Below are 16,879 nucleotides of genomic sequence, written 5' to 3'. Positions count from 1 at the left end.
TTGAATGCTGTAGAATCTGCTATCTTGCCTGAGAGAGGCGGCAGGCTCCTAGGATAATACGTGCTAAAATGGTTAGAGGTCTTTCTGAAAGGATGCTCACAATGAATAGTGAGCACCTCTACCACTAGAATCAATTCTGTCTATTCCTTTTCAACCCCTACTTATAACCTCTATGTGAAGTGTTCAGGTGGCATGGACTCAAGTTCCAGCAATATGCAGATAATCTACAGATCTACTTATCCGTCACCACGTGCAAGCATATCACACGATGGCCCAGTGCTTGAATGAGATCAGCTCTTAGATGAAGAACAGTTGGCTGAAGCAAGGCAGCGGCGATGCTTGTGGACAGAGAAAAGTATTCTGAAGAGCTTGCAGACAAGGTGCAGTCTCTGTTGGTTGACGATGCACATCCCCTAATTGGGCAGTTCAGTTTGTAGTCTAGGAATACTCTTGGATTCCTTGCTGATGCTGAGCTATCACATAGCAGCATCTACAAGTAATGCTTTCTACCATCTCCTCTTGGCTACGAAACTCCCATCCCATCCTGGCAGACAAAGACCTGGCCTCAGTTATTCATGCCTTCTTCACCTCTCACCTGGATAGCTGCAAGCTGATATATCAGAGTATGAAAACCTTCAGCTCTTTGGAAACTCCAACTAGTGCAGTACACTCCAGTGTGTGTCCTGCCATGAACACATCAGATCTGTCCTTCACTCTCTACGCTAGCGTTCCATAGAATTTTGAATCAAGGTAAAGTCTCAGTCCTTATCTTCAAAGTGCTCCATGGCTTGGGCCCAGGATATGTAAAAGATCATCTAAAGCTTAAGGATGATGACTGTGATCAACAACTATGTTCCTCTGGCACAATGGGACTCTCCACAAAACCAGTAAAGCTTGTCTGTGTGGGAGACCGAACTCTCTCCAGGGGTGGTCCAAGACTGTGATATGAACTCCCCCAGGAACTAGGACAATCACAGACCTCACCACCTTCTCCAAGTGCAGGGCACATTTCTTCAACCTTGTATTCTCTAACATAAACACAGAGCAATCAATATTTATATTTAAAAACAAAAAAAGCACCACATTACCAAAACCATAAACTCCATTGCACATGCTTCTTCCTCTGGGGAGAGGATGAGAGAACAAACACTTGACAGGTGTATAGTCATGTGGCTTAATGCACTAGAGGAAGGTACTCCATACTGTGTTGTTGAGCATGGTATAAAAACCTACATAGACTAGAATAGAAAAATTCAGAGTCCCAGCTTCACAGTCCTGATTTGGATAGAACTTCAGCTTCTGGATCACACCTAAAAACTTGCTGATTGCCTTAGATAAATTATTCTTTAATATTACTCTTTGAAGCATTCGGCAGTTTTCCCTGCACGTGTGTTAAAGTAAATGGGGGGAGAGGCACACCACAGCTCGCACTCCTTTGAAAAAAGAAGAAGAAAACGTCCCCTCTTGTGCTTGGTTTGGGTAAGCAGCATGCACTCCACTTCTTGGCTGCTGTAATAAGAGTTCCCCCTTCTGTTTCAATCTGTGTTAACCACTGTTCCACTAGTGAACATAGGAAAGTACAAGAGCTGACTGCAGCTACCTTTCTATAGATAACATTGGCAATTCTATGGGTGACCAGTATTATAGATCGGAGTCTAAACATTCTAAAAAGTTACCGCACGCAATGGAGAACTTAGGGTTGATTCCACACAGAAGCAATGGGAATTTTAGGGGTGTTCAGTATATGATAGGTCTGTTGGGTTCTTTTTAAACCACTGGACATGTACAAATATAGTAAAATTCTAAAATGTTTATTAGCACATCTACGTAATTCTTTAGCTTTGTGGGTTTTATTTTTCAGAAAATCAGAAATTCAACTAATGGAAACAGTATAGTGTCTTGTAATGCTCAAGTTCAATTTTTCATTTATTTCCTGTGTTCTGTCAGCGCTAAAATTATCTATACATTTTATTCATAGATTGCAGGTGCATTGGAATATGGAATTACAAGTGATGATATATTCTGGTTGAAAGAATCTCCTGGAAAAACGTAAGACTTTAATATACACTGTTCCTTGCATTCTTACCTTGCTACAATAAGGCAAAATAATGGTCTAAATTACTGCTTTTGCATTCTAGCTTTCACTATCATTCTGTTTCACCTCTGAATTTTTTTCCTGAATACTGCTGTACCTAATTTTGTGGCTTTATTTCTGTGCCTACCACAGGAATGTTTTGCACAAGAAACACCTCTGAAAAGCAAATTGAATTTTCAGCATCATCAATCAGGAGTCTTTGGAATTCTATTTCATAGAATAGCGGGGTTGGAAGGGACTTCAGGAGGTCATCTAGCCCAAGCCCCTGCTCAAAGCAGGATGGATCCCCAGACAGATTTTTGCCCCAGATCCCTACACGGCCCCCTCAAGGACTGAACTCACAACCCTGAGTTTAGCAGGCCAATGCTCAAACCACTGAGCTATCCCTCGGCAACTTTTCAGAAGGGATGTGCCAGGTCTTCATTCATTCACTCTAATTTAAGGTTTTGCATGCCAGTAATACATTTTAGCATTTTTAGAAGGTCTTTTTTTTATAAGTCTATAATATATAACTAAACTATTGTTGTATGTAAAGTAAATAAGGTTTTTTAAATGTTTAAGAAGCTTCATGTAAAATTCAGTTAAAATGCAGAGCCCCCTGGACCAGTGGTCAGGACCCAGGCAGTGTGATTGCCACTGAAAATCAGCTTGTGTACCGCCTTCGGCACGCATGCCATAGGTTGCCTATCCCTGTCCTAGGTGAAGGTACACCTCTACCTCGATATAATGCTCTTTGGGAGCCAAAAAATCTTACTGTGTTATAGGTGAAACAGTGTTATATTGAACTTACTATGATCCACCGGAGTGTGCAGCCCTGCCCCTCTCCCCAGAGCTCTACTTTACCGCATTATATCCAAAATCGTGTTCTATCGGGTGATGTTATATAGAGGTAGCATGTAGCTTTTTTTTTTTAATTTATAGCAGTTATAAAGAGAAACCACAAGAGGGCAGCAAGTGCTTAGAATTTAATGCTGTATTGTTATTCTTTGCTGTGACTCTTTTGTGTATGTTTGAAATAAGTTGGTAAAACACAGTCCAGTTTCTTTTTGCTAGTGTTTACTCTTAACTGGTACTGCTACTTTGACAGCAAATCAAAGAACACAGAACATGATGTCGTCATGTTTTTCATTCTCTTAATCTGCTCTTTTTGGCTACTTCAGACTAGAAATACTAGTTTGATATATGTAACTTAATACAACATTGTTAGACAAAACTCATCTATACATTGCAAACTAATTAGTGAAAATAGTAAAAATGTGTTCATAAAGAAAACCCCAACATTTCAATGCACAACAATGTGGCAGTTACAGAAAACGCTTTATGGTGTAATTGTATGTGTGTGGGTGAAATAACTAGTAGCAAAGGTTTCTGCTCTACTAAATTATAAGCTCTTTGGGACAGGCACTGTCTTTTTATTCTCTGTTTGTATAGCATCTGGCACAGTGGGGTCTTGATTTGTGCCTGGGACTCCACAATACAAATAACAATAGGAAGTAAGTGATTGCCAGTGCGCTAGCCAAATAAAGATGTTTATATTTTTTAACTTTCTCTAGTGAGCTGATTTCAGGAACTAAATAGATCTCTATCACCTGAGGAACCTGAAATTGCTATTTTGAAACAAAATGTAGGTGCCATTCACAGTTCTGGCTACTTTGAATTCAGAAATGCAGTGTGTCTTCAGTTAAACATCAACAGATAAACAGAACCCTTCAGTACAGTTTAAAAGGAAACTAAATCTGCAGTTGTTTGCAGTATATCAGTCACCTCTTGAATTGGGAGAGCATGATTTATGTGAGGAAATTGTTTTTTAAAAAAAACTAAACACAAGATTTATCCCTGTAAGATGTTTCTATGAAAATGTGGCTTTTGTCCAGTCGCTGTTAATGCAAGTTGTAACAGTGTAATGTGGGAGTCTAGTGTTTATATGTTGCATTCCTAAGCTTTAGTCAAAATAAGCCTTGAGGGGCTACAGTAGCATTTCTGTACTTTATCAGCCTGTGGTGAAACTGATGAAGGAGGGAGCTGTTCACGTTCAGAAGGGTTTTTTCTGTCCAATTTATTTCCCTTATAAATATTCCCAAGGTTCAGTTTAACGCCTTTTGTTTGCATTCTGATCTGGGTTCTAATTATTCTGCTATTTTTTACATATCTCTTGTATTTAGCAACATATAAATTACAGGGCTGTCAGTCTTCAATTATTTTTCTAAGGGAGACTTAAAAACGACCAGACCAAACCAGACCAGCAACCAACCAACCAACGAGTCTTAAAAATCCCCTGATATATACACACAATAAAATCCTTCACACCAATAGCTAGAACTGAAAAACTGCCATAAAATCAATCCAAACTGAAGGAGTCTTCCTCCAAATGAGAGAGACTTGGCAGGTGTGAAGGGGCTGTGTTCTGGCTTTTTGACACTGAAGATGTCAAGGAACCTGTTGGTTGGTAGGAGAGGCTGTAAATTAGATTAACTGCTGATGTTATATATGGCCACTGACTTGCATCTACTTCTCATCTAATAAAAGAGGGGAGCAAATGTATGCACAAGTTCTAGTTCTACTCCTTGTGATATTTCCTTATAGAAACGGTGTTGTGTTTTTCAGCGTTTGCAATTGCTGTAGGCAATGTTGGCCCATTGTGTGCTAGAGAAGGAAGGTGCACCTTCCATTCAGAGATAAATCCAGGTGCCCTAGCATTGGGCAAATTTATCTCTGAGAGTGATAAATTATTTACTGAACTTTGACATGTGCCACTTTGAGTTTCCCTTTTAGCGCCACCTGTTCCCGCAACCTCTTACTGCTGTTTAAATTGTAGTTGGGATTAGGTAGATGTTCTTCAGGACCATTTCGTAGCTTCCATCTTTCTTGCACACTATGTGCTCTAGCTCCACTCGCCAGATGATAGTGCCCTTTAGTTAGCCTGAGATGTGGCTCCTGGGTGTCATCAGATGTACTTTCCCTTGCCAGTTCTGCATCACCCTTGCTCATGCCATAACAAAAACCCTGAAGTGGAAGGAGTTGCACCTATCAAACCTGAGTTTCCCTCGTGGCCTCAGATAATAGGGATGGGACTTGCCCAGGGCCACATAGCAAGTCAGTGGCAGAGCCCCTGATTCCTTGACCCTCACTTTGATGCCCTCTCCACTGGACCACACTGTCTCACTAAAGTTTAATTGTTTTTAATGGCAATGTGTATTCAGTTTTTTTTATTTTTTTAAAGGCTTTCTTGTGTTAGTGTTTTGAAACATTCAAACCAGTACGTTTTCATGAGGGCTAATGGCTCTGCCAGTTTTCAAAGTATTTTAAAACCAGTTATACCTTTTAATGCAAAAATGTATATCTACATCCAGCATTTTATATTACATGTATCTTTAATATTAAGGCAAAATACAATATCTTATTTCCATGTCAAATATGCTGCATCAAGCACCATCCTGGGAAATTCTGCTTAAACCAACAGTTAGGCAAAATGCAAAAGAAAAAAACAATACAGATGTTTTTATTGCAGGTTGATCTTGGAAATGTATTGGCCGTCTTATGATCCCATCTCTTTAAATGTTGCGTCTGTACAGTTTGCAGCAAGGGAGCGTTCTGCTGGCACTTGAAGCTTTAGAGTTAATTGAGGAAAACCATTGGTGGAAGAATACCTCTATTCAATGGATTATGTTCAGGCAGCTGTTGCCTCCTTCTGCCTTCTCTGTGGTGGCATTGCTCCTTACATTCTAAAAGCCTTATCTTTCTAGAAACAGAAAGAAGAAAAGGTGGGTGGGTGTTAAAAAAGCCAAACCAGATGTTTAAAAATACCTCTGACCCCTGCTTCAGATACCATTAAATTTCTTTTAAAAGCCTGGATGTAAAGCCAAAGATCAATGTAAAAAATGGAGACTACCTGAATGCCTCCTTATTGAATCCCATATAATACCTATCTAGGTATTTTGATCCTTAATGGGGAATTTCCTTAATAAGTGAACTTTTATTCTTTAAATATAGTTTTTGTTAAATTATAGGAGTTGGTTGAATTTATTGCCAAACAATGGGATTTAAGAGTATAAAAACAACAACAGAGTGTAGTACCAGATTTCACTCCCATGTTCTAAAAGGGATGTGGTTTAATAGATGGCAGCTTGCGTAAATCCATGATTATCCAAACTCTTTATAATAAGCTAAAGCAAGAAAATCCTGATATATATAGTCTTCAGAGACAGACAGACTACATATTTGAGTGTTACCTAAATATAATGTGGTAAAAGCCAAAATATATATAAATCTAAAATTTTAACAATAGTTAAACAATAAAAAAGAGCTAATAGCTCCTATAGAATCAGTGGTACAATACAGTTGTATTGTATTAACTGTTTTATTAAAAATAAAAATCACTAATTCAATAAACATGAGCTCCTTAAAGAGCTTTTGAATAATATTTATAAGCTCAATTAGTGCTTCTATTTTGTCCTGTCTGCATTTTGAATGCGGATAGGTTCTTAGCATTCAAATTAAGGAAACCCCTCGCCCCTGGTATAACTTCTGCTAGTCTACATTTTTTGTTTGTGTTAGAATAATGGCCTGAATTTTAAATTCCAGATTCTGTAACTAATGCAGGTTTTCAAGGGAGATTTAAGAGTGTCAGTCATTTTCTCATCGACAGTTTATTAAGCTTGTTGCTAGGGGTGCAGAAGTGCTTATTAATGTACTAAATGGGAAACTAAAAGAAGCCTATGCTTTGCAAGTCTCCTGGACTGGATAGTCTATCCTTTTCAGATTTTTTTAGTTAACCAAATCTTGGTCTGATCCCCTGAGCCCATCTATTTATAGAAGTTAAGTAATACTTTACATTAACTGGACAGTTGCAAGCTTCAACTGTCTTCACAAGATTTATCCATGTTGTTTCAGATGATAACTCCAGGCACATTCCTGTCACCCAGCTCTGATGATTTTGGTGAACATGAGTTTCTTCTGCACGGCACCCAGAAAGTTATTCTTAGAGTAGCCATTTTTAAAAAATGTAATTAAATTATTTGTACTTGTAGGGATTAGCTCTGTCATTAGAATTATCCATTCTAGCATCACCTTGCCTCTTCCAAAAAAAACCCCAAAGAGCTAATTTCACTAGGCCACCCGCAACTAAATTTTCCCTGTCTAGGATTTGTCATTTACTGTACAATATTTGACTGATGTTGAGCAGGGTTTTTTCAATTTTATTTGAGAGGATTTATGTTACTTTATTTCTTAAATCCAAACACAGTTACGCTATTTATCAGTTTTCTACTGTCAAGGTGCTCTTATGGACCAGGATGTAGGCAGTCTTGCCTAGTAGTTATAGCAGGAGTCAGATCTAGTGGGCAGAACAGCAGTCCAGGTTGGGGAATGAAGGCATGGATCCACATCAGAGTCAACTGCCAGTTATTACAGCCAGGGTTTAAGCCAGAGTCAGAACCAGGAATCAAAGCTGAGGTCAGATGCCAAATACCAGAGCTAAGGATTAGGATCAGAAGGTAGAGGCTGGGGTCAGAGCCGGGTCTGGTCTCCGATGAGTGGAGGGGAGAAGAAGGCAATGATCAAGAATGGAGCAGAAGCAAGGTGGGAACAGGAGCTAAGGTGCAGGTAAGAGAGGAGTCAGGAGCAGAGCTGGAATGAGACTGGGTGCAAGGTCCAATGCAGCCATAACAGGAAACTATCTAAGCGCTCGGACAAACTTCCTGCTCCTCCTCCTGGCTTAGATAGTGTAGCTGGACCAATTGGTGGAGCTGGGCAATCCTCCAATCAGAGTTCCCGTGGATGGGGGCCTGGCTGGGGCGATAGTTCTAGTCCTAGCCCACCTAGTTTCAGTAGCCATTGGGTGGAGGCCAGGGACTCCCAGGGTAGAGTTCAAGACCAGGGACATCACAGGTAGTAGAGTGACTTCTTTCAGAGATATATGCTCCACAAACAATCCTTAAACAGTACCTTCTTCATTAAAGGAGGATGAAATACTGTGTTCTAAGTAAAGGATTTAGCATGCTTGTCAAACAGACAAGATTTTCTTTTTTTTCAGTCTGTGGTTGCTGTGAGGCATGAAATAGCTGTTCTAGGCTGGGGACTATTAACCTCTGAATTGGTGGTGGGAATCTTCCCTGAAGATGGAAAACCGTAGTGCTCTTCCAGCTGCATTTGTGAATTCTGAGTTCGAAGTACAGTACCAAATGTTCCCCATTGAACATTGTCAATGGAGCAAGGAATCTGTGTCCTTGACACAGCCCCTCTGTTGCTAGTATCTCTCTGTCAGGATTAGGGCTGCACTGAATGAGGTGCTGTTACAGGCATTTGTAAAAACAGGGATACCTAGAGTGTGGATGCATCCCTGGCCATCCTGGCTAATAGCCTTTGCTGGATCTATACTCCATGAACTTATCTATTTCGTTTTTGAATCCAGTTATAATTTTGGCCTTAACATCCCCTGGCAACAAGTTCCAAAGGTTGACTGTGCATTATGTGAAGAAGTACTTCCTTATGTTTGTATTAAACCTGGTGCCTATTAATTTAATTGGGTGACCCCTGGTTCTTGTGTTATGTGAAGTGGTAAACAATACTTCCTTATTCATGTTCTCCGCACCATTCATGGTTGTATAGACCTCTATGTGTTAGACCATCCTTGCAGGGGGGAAAATACCAGAGACATGCACCACAGTAGCATTTAATTTCAAAAAGGGGAACTACACAAAAATGAGGAGGCTAGTTAAACAGAAATTAAAAGGGATGGTCACAAGAATGAAATGCCTGCAAACTTCATGGAAACTTTTTAAAAACAACATAATAGAGGCTCAAACTATATGTATACCCCAAATTAAAAAAAAAAAAAAGACCAAAAAAATGCCACCATGGTTAAACAGAGTAAAAGAGGCAGTTAAAGGCAAACAGACATTTTTTAAAATTGGAAGTCAAATCTTGCTGAGGGAAATAAAAAGGAATAAAAACTCTGGCAAGTCAAGTGTAAAAGTTTAGTAAGTCAGGCCAAGAAAGAAGTTGAAGAGCAACTAGCAAAAGACACACAAACTAACGGAAAAAAAAAAAGTAAGTACATCACAAACAGGAAGCCTGCCAAACAATCATCCCGGCCACTGGACAATCGAGGTGCTAATGGAGCACTCAAGTAAGATAAGGTCATTACGGAGGAGCTAAATGAATTCTTTACATCGGTCTTTACTGTAGATGATATGTGGGAGAGTCCCACACCTGAGCCATTCTTTTAGGTGACAAATCTGAGAAACTGTCCTAGACTGAGATGTCAGTGGAGGAGATTTTGGAACAAATAGATAAATTGAAAAGTATTAACTCTCCAGGACCAGATAATATTCACCCAAGAATTCTGAAGGAACTGAAATATGAAATTGCAAAACATTAACTGAGTTATGTAACCACCTAAATCACCCTCTATACTAAAAGACTGGAGAGTGGCTAATGTGACACTGATTTTATAAAAGACGTCAGAGGCAATCCTGGCAATAACAGGCCAGTAAGCCGGCAAATGGGTTGAAACTATAGTAAAGAACAGACTTATCGAATACATAGCTGAACATGATTTGTTGGGGAAGAGTCAACATGGATTTTGTGAAGGAAAATTGTGCCTCACCTGTCTCTTATAATTCTTTGAGGGTGCCCACAAATGTGGATGATGGTAATCCATTGGCTTTCAGAAAGCCTTTGACAAGATCCCGCACCAAAGGTTCTTAAGCGAAGTAGGTGAGGAAAGGTTCTCTCCTGGGTCCAGTAATTGGTTAAGAGAGAATAAACAAAGGGTAGGAAGAAATAGTCAGTTTTTATAATGGAAAGAGATAAATAGCAGGATCCCCCAAGTAGCTGTACTGGGACCAGTGCTGTTCAGCATCTTCTATAATATAATTGGAGATAGGTATATCTCCTAGAACTGGAAGGGTCCTCAAAAGGTCATTGAGTCCAGCCCCCTGCCTTCACTAGCAGGATCAACTACTAATTTTTGCCCCAGACCCCCCTCATGGATTGAGCTCACAACCCTGGGTTTAGCAGGCCAATGCTCAAACCACTGAGCTATCCCTCCCTCCTCTCTCCCCCAACCTCAAAAATGTGTTTTAAAGAATCTGGGAAAAGATGTAAACAGTGAGGTGGCAAAGAGTGTGGACAGTATAAAATTACTCAAGATAGTTATGTTCAAAGTCAAGTGCAAAGAGTTACAAAGGGATCTCTCAAAACTGGCTGACCAGGCAACAAAAGGACAGCTGAAATTGAATGTTGATAAGTTCAGGGTAATGCACATTGAAAAACATACGAAATGCTGGGGTCTAAATAAACTGTTAAGGAAGAGCTCTTGGAGTAATTTTGGATAGTTCTCTGAAAACATTTGCTCAGCATGCAGTGGCAGTCAAAAAGCTAACAGAATGGTAGGAACCAATAGGAAAATGATAGTTGTTAAGACAGCAGATCTCACAATGCCCTATCTAAATCCATGGTGCGGCCACACTTTGAATACTGCAGACAGTTCTCATCACCCCATCTCAAAAAAGTTATACTAGAATTGGAAAAAGTACAGACAAGGGCAACAAAAATGATTAGGGATATGGAACAGCTACCATATGAGGAAAGATTAAAAAGACTGTGGCTGTTCAGCTTAGAAAAGAGACTACTAAAAGGGGATATGATAGAGGCCTACAAAATCCGTGCCTAGAAGAGCGTCAGATCCTCTACTTTTGTTGCAATCCCATTTTGTGTGTCTATTTATTAATTATATTGTGATAGCACCTAGAGTCCCCAGTATGGATCAGGACCCCACTGCACTATGTACAAATACACAGTAAGTGATGGTCCCTGTCCCGAAAGCTTACAGTCTAACTTAACATCAACATCTATGCTGGAACATAAGCAAAAAAGCAGTTTTGCTCCTATTAGCCAGCTTTCACCTGCAATTTGCAACCCAATAAATGAATTTAGTCATGATTCATATTAACCCCTCGTTATTCCCACTTTGCGTGTGTGTGCTTTTATCTGTTTTGTTTCTCAGAACATGTTTTAGATCTTTTATTTCACAAGATAAAAACAACTCCATTTTTTATAAACCTATCCATTTTTTTCATTAATAAAATAGGTTCGGAATGAAATCTGACACTTTTTTGCGTGTTTGTCTTTCTGTTGGAATTTGAAAACCACACTCTGTTTCCATCTAACAATGTCAAATGTGCAGCTCAAACCTGTAATCTTATAATCATACTACACACCAGAAAATAATTTTGTATCAATTGTGTGAAAATATGCACAAGCTCATTCCACTGCTATATTTTTTTCTGTAACAGGTTGGTGGTTGGAGCCAGCTGTATCCTTTGTAAAAGCTGTAATGATTTATGATTACAATTGGCATATTTTGTCTTTTCTGTGAAAGCTCAATTGTCTAAATTCCCCCACTCTTAAACTGTTTACCTGCATCAGTGATTAAACTACATTAATTGCATTTTGAGCAGTACAGTCACAAGAATTCAGATCAGATGATGGTGCAGTCTGAGGGTCTTGCAAACATTTATCTATGAAGTTTCCTGTAACATGAACTCTAATTTGCTTTCATTCTTTCTTTTATACAACAGCAACATCATTGCCATGGATATTTCATTGATTAGAATAACCCAAGTCTCGTTGTGGCAATATCCTTGTTTTGGTTGTTTTTCATTTGAAATCATGTAATCTATATTCCTTTAACTGATTATTCAAAAGATGTGTCCCTTGAGTGTGCCGGTTTTCTCACAGGCATTGGACAGGATACCACGGTCATGGTCAGAAGTATCCCACTTCGAGGGTTTGATCAGGTAACCATCAGTATAGCTTAAATCTTTTCAGATGTGTCGGGTGTTTTTGTTTTCTCTGTAAATAGCAGCACTTTCCTTCACAAAATATTACCTTGTAGGTGTGTTATAAATATTAACTCAGTTTTACAAAGGGGGATGTGTGGAGGGGAGGTCTAGTGACTTGCCCAAGACTACAAAGGGAACTGGATCAGAACTGACATTAGAACTTGGTTCTTCCTGACTCAGTCTTGTAGTCAGACCGCTAGACCGTACTTCTTTTTTTCTTCTGCTTAATTCAAGCAAGAGGAAAGTGACCAATTTGATTTGCTCTGATTGTCCCATGGCTCAAAGCATCAAAGACCCTCTCTCCAAAATTAGCTTAATTTCCACTCTTGTACTGGCTGAACCATTCTTGCTTAAACTTTCCAAGTAATTCTCTCTCATTCAGATAACAAGCCTAAAAAATTGCAGCTGGAAAGGTGAAGCCTTTGGAAAGTTAATCATCTGAAAACAGAGGCTTAGAATTGAAACCAATATGCAACACTAGCTACAGCTGTCATTCTCACTGTAATTAGTTGCATTTTTGTAAACAGTTGTATATAGTAGATGTGCATAATCGCTGCATGTTAAATATTATTATGGTTTGTTTTGGAAGTATAAACTTTTTAAAAATAATATTTTCCATATTTCTGTGGAAATGGAATGGGGCAGATGATTTTAAAATATGGCTACATCTCAAGAATGTGAAAGAAGGCACAAAATATAGCCTAAACTTGCTAATATTCTGTGGTTTATTCTCATCTTGCTATGAGATCTACACCTGTAAATCCATAAAATCTTAGGGTATTCATAGAGTGCCATGAATGTGTGAGCCCTTTACAAAACAGTTAAGAGAATATCCTTTCCCTGTGGAACTTTTGTTTTATGTGGATAGAAACAACACATGGGATAACAGTTTAAACACGAGTAGGAGTGGAGTCAAAACAGGTCTGGAGATAGGTGTAGTCAGACTGTAACTCGGCTGAGCCTGATAGAGACTGATGATATTGATATACCAGGTTTCAGAAGAGAAATAACATTGGCATTTGCTTTACCGTATTGCCAGCCACAACTTAGCTTGAAAATAAAATGTTAACATATAAGCCAAAAGTGAGCATTTCTTCTGTGTGGGTGGTTTTGTGATAATATCCTTGTTTGTAAGTAATAAATAACTCATATGATAAAGTACAACCTGACTCACTGCTGTCAAGAGCAATGACGTCTTTGAATAAACCTGTCTGTGGGACAGTTCACTGCTTGCCAGCGATGTGGCATTGATTCAAACACATTTATCAAAGGTGTCTCCTGAAAAACCACCATTTCCTTTTGTAGTAAAGCTTTTCAGGATACCTTAATGATTCACGTTGATTGCAGAAACGTATGATAGGTGTAGGGGCCGCAGGAAGCTCTGTGCCAGTTGGGTTATGTAAAGGTTTCCAATTTTCAGACAACTAGAAAAACTGAAATTCTGACAATGTTAAGTTGAATTAAATGATTCTTTATAACCTTTTGATATATATCAAATGATGTGGAAAACAACCAACCTAGCACTCCTTGCTTTACATTTTTAAAAGTGGCCTACACGCTTGAATCCGCTTAACATTCTGGGAGGCAGGTAAGTAACTTACTTCCTTTTTATAGATGGAGAAGCTGACACACAGAGGCTAAGTGGCTATCACAAGGCTATGCAATAGGTCTGTTGATGGAATAAGGATTGCATCTTGGGACTTACTGGCCATGTTCAGTACAGTAGATGATGTTGGCTGTCTACACAATACTGAACAGTTTTAAAATCCCAGTCTGACTATTCTGAATAGTTGCTTGTAAATAGGACATCAGAGCTGTCATACACATTGTTCTTTATCTGAAAGTAAGCAGCAACATAATTCAGTCCACTCACACATCTGTGGTTCTCCAGTTTGAGACATTTGTTTTTTCCTCGATGCTTGCCCAGAGGGGAGTGGTGTATGTAGGATAATGTGTCATTAGTCATCTTCTGCAGAAGCAATGCTGTCTAAGAGCAGCTTTATTAAAGAGAGATAGTAGTCATAGATGTCCTACAAAACAAAATAGAGGGTACAGACAGTAAACAAGACTGGAGTTTGGGAATCGTACCCTGTATATAAAAGACACATACTGGTATGTGCACACTCATGTCAGTAAGGATTATGACATGTCTACCACCTAACTGGTAATATACTGGGCCAAAGATGCATCAAAAGATCTGTAGCGGGTAATGAAAAAACACAGGTATGTAAACACCAAATGGCAAAACTGAAATTAAAAGGAATTTTCTAGCATTTTTGTCATCTTATTTGAGATGGTCTCGATTAATAGCAAAATGATCTTGCATTCCAGCCCTTTCAGTCCCCTTGGTGACTTTTAAGGCCCCTTGTAGCGTGTAGCACATTGGAGTTAAAAAATGTAGCAAGGCCCCCAAGCTGATTGTATACAAGGGAATTATACCACAGCGTACCACATCGCTAATTGATTATGGAATATTTGATGCAATGCTTTGTTGAAAAACCAGCTCTTGCCATGGATAAATATAAAGACTTACCTTTGTGATCAGCCCAGTGTTTGGGCTGTGGTCAGAATGTGTCTTTGGCCTTAACTTGTAGTTGTCCTGTTTTGCCAGATTTCACTGGTTTCAAAGTGTGACCTGTGCTGTAAGAACTGACTTGCAGTGGATGTAAATATACTGATTCTTAAAATTATAGTGAATCTTTATCCTGCCACTGTAGTTTGTCAGGACCTGAGTTTGTCTGTCATGTGAGAAATCCCCAAGTTCTGTCAGGTTCACTGGATTTCTCTGGCACAGCATGAGAAATCCCAGGGCATGAACATTTAGGTTTTCTGTTAATGGTAGAAAAAAAATTATAATTGTATTTTTACACACTGATATTTTACATTCTCTATTTCCTATGCAATTTGAATGAGGCTAGAGGTGGTGTATTCTAAGGCAAGGCCAGCCAAAACAAAGAAAAAGGTCCTCAGGGGACAGCTGTTTAAATCAAAATGATCAGATTTTTTTAGGAAGCTACAAGGTTGCATAGGTTTGAAATAACAAAGTATGCTTGACGTGGGTGATATATTCACTACGTTTTAATGAGCACGAATGAGTTGTGGATTTTTGAGAAGACTTAAAAGTTGCTTTTTTTTTTAAATAAAAAAATGTTTAGGTTTTTTTACTTCACAGCAAATGTCCTTCTTAGTAACTGATTACATGGAATCATGCGGTACAAGATTTTTAAAGAAATGCACCCCAAGTAAAGTTGAAAAGCTGAAGAGTGGCAAACTGCAAGTTACCTGGAAACATGCTGACTCAGGCAAAGAAGAAATGGATGACTTTGACACAGTGATGTGGGCAGTAGGTAAATTAGATCATTTTAAAATAACTGCTTCTTAAAAATGCTTTCCACTCTTGAAATGAAATCCCTCACCCCTGGTGTTGTGTGGTGTCAAACAGCCTGCCCCTCTACAGGACTTAGCACCTGACCATTGATTCTCACTCTCCTATGCTTGACTTATTCAGTTACAGTCCAAAAGTCCCCTTTTATCCTGATTTTTCAAGGGGGCTGCCATTTCTGCTAGCTGCCTCTAAACTCCACATCCTCCACTGGAGTGCTCAGCATCCAGTTAGGAGAGAGTGAGAAGCAGCCTTCTCTAAGAACCCCAACATCTCACAGGAAATCTGGTAGCTGGAGGTATTTGTGTATCTCGGACTCTCCCAGTGAAGAGCTCAACTGTTTGTCCTCCACTCACCGAAACTGCTCTTGCCTGAGGCGTGAGAGCTGACTCCTGAATCAGTCCTATATACAGAAATGCATGGCAACCTCCAGGCCATTAAACTAGTCACCAAAAACTTTATAGTCAAGAATGAAACAGGTTTTCCACTTCAGTTACATCAAATGTTATAGAAAATACCAAGCATATTCGTGCAGAGTCCAAAGTATTGAGTAATGTATAATATAAGGCTTCCAGTACATGGAATGGAAAACATTTTTTCTGCCTCACCTCCCATTAATTCTGCCATCACTATCGTTATCAATTTGCCTTCACTTGCTGTGGTCCCTTATTTAGATTGTACTCTTTTTGGAGTACAGGACCTATTGTCTTCGATTTTTATAAAGCTCCATTCATATCTATGGCAGGATATATCAGCTGAAGCGGGGAGACATCTGGCTAACGGATTGCATTTAACAGACCAGATAAGATTTAAACGTATTGCTCAAGAATTCTGACACTGGAAAAAAAAATCAGTTTTGCCATGATTTCATTATTATTCTAATTATAATACTCTTTCCTCTCTTGATATTGCATTATAATGGTTGGTTTCAGAGTGGCAGCCGTGTTAGTCTGTATCAGCAAAAATGAGGAGTCCTTGTGGAACCTTAGAGACTAACATTTATTTGGGCATAAGTTTTCATGGGCTAGAACCCACTTCATCAGAACCAAAGAGACTGTGATTTGCCTAAGCTTACTACGTAGGTCATTGATAGGACCTGGATGTCCTTACAGCACTCAGTGGACTGTCGGATAAACCACAGGTACCATCCTAGTTGTCTTTTCTTCTGAGTTAAACTAACTTTTTTGTATCCTTATAACGCAGAGAGAGGGATGTAGGTTATAAATCCTGATCAACGTTTGCTTTGTTGCGCTACTATTGTGGCTCTCCATCTGAGAGTAATGGGGTTCTTTAAGGTCCATTAAAAGCTATTTTAATAACTAATTCCCTTCTCCCATAACTGAACAAAGGTACAAGTATTTGTGCAGACCAAAAAGCTCATGCTGTTTTAGAGTTGTGACAAGCCTGAAACCTTTAGAAAAATGTTCAAGAACTGAGATCATTTCATTTTTCACACCTGCATGTTTCCCAAACATCTTATCTGATTGGCTTCAGACTTTCCAGTAAAATTCTACCCTGGTGCATAGTCACACCTGTGAATTTCTGGTGGCTTGAATT

General features: G+C 39.1%; 1 protein-coding gene across 1 annotated transcript in view; it reads left to right on the top strand.

Moving 5' to 3' along the window:
* The window catches only part of TXNRD2 (thioredoxin reductase 2), a 52,311-nt gene that overhangs the window by 9,140 nt on the left and 26,292 nt on the right, over positions 1 to 16,879 (top strand). Inside the window, exons 8-11 of the mRNA XM_050924175.1 lie at positions 1,979 to 2,049; positions 11,392 to 11,411; positions 11,804 to 11,895; positions 15,113 to 15,287. Coding sequence (XP_050780132.1) covers positions 1,979 to 2,049; positions 11,392 to 11,411; positions 11,804 to 11,895; positions 15,113 to 15,287 — 358 coding nt within the window. The remainder of the gene's footprint in view (positions 1 to 1,978; positions 2,050 to 11,391; positions 11,412 to 11,803; positions 11,896 to 15,112; positions 15,288 to 16,879) is intronic.

Source organism: Gopherus flavomarginatus, chromosome 15, assembly GCF_025201925.1.
Source record: "Gopherus flavomarginatus isolate rGopFla2 chromosome 15, rGopFla2.mat.asm, whole genome shotgun sequence".
NCBI lineage: Eukaryota > Metazoa > Chordata > Testudines > Testudinidae > Gopherus > Gopherus flavomarginatus.
Note: the sequence above shows the minus strand (reverse complement) of the source record. Positions and strands in the feature narration are given on the sequence as shown.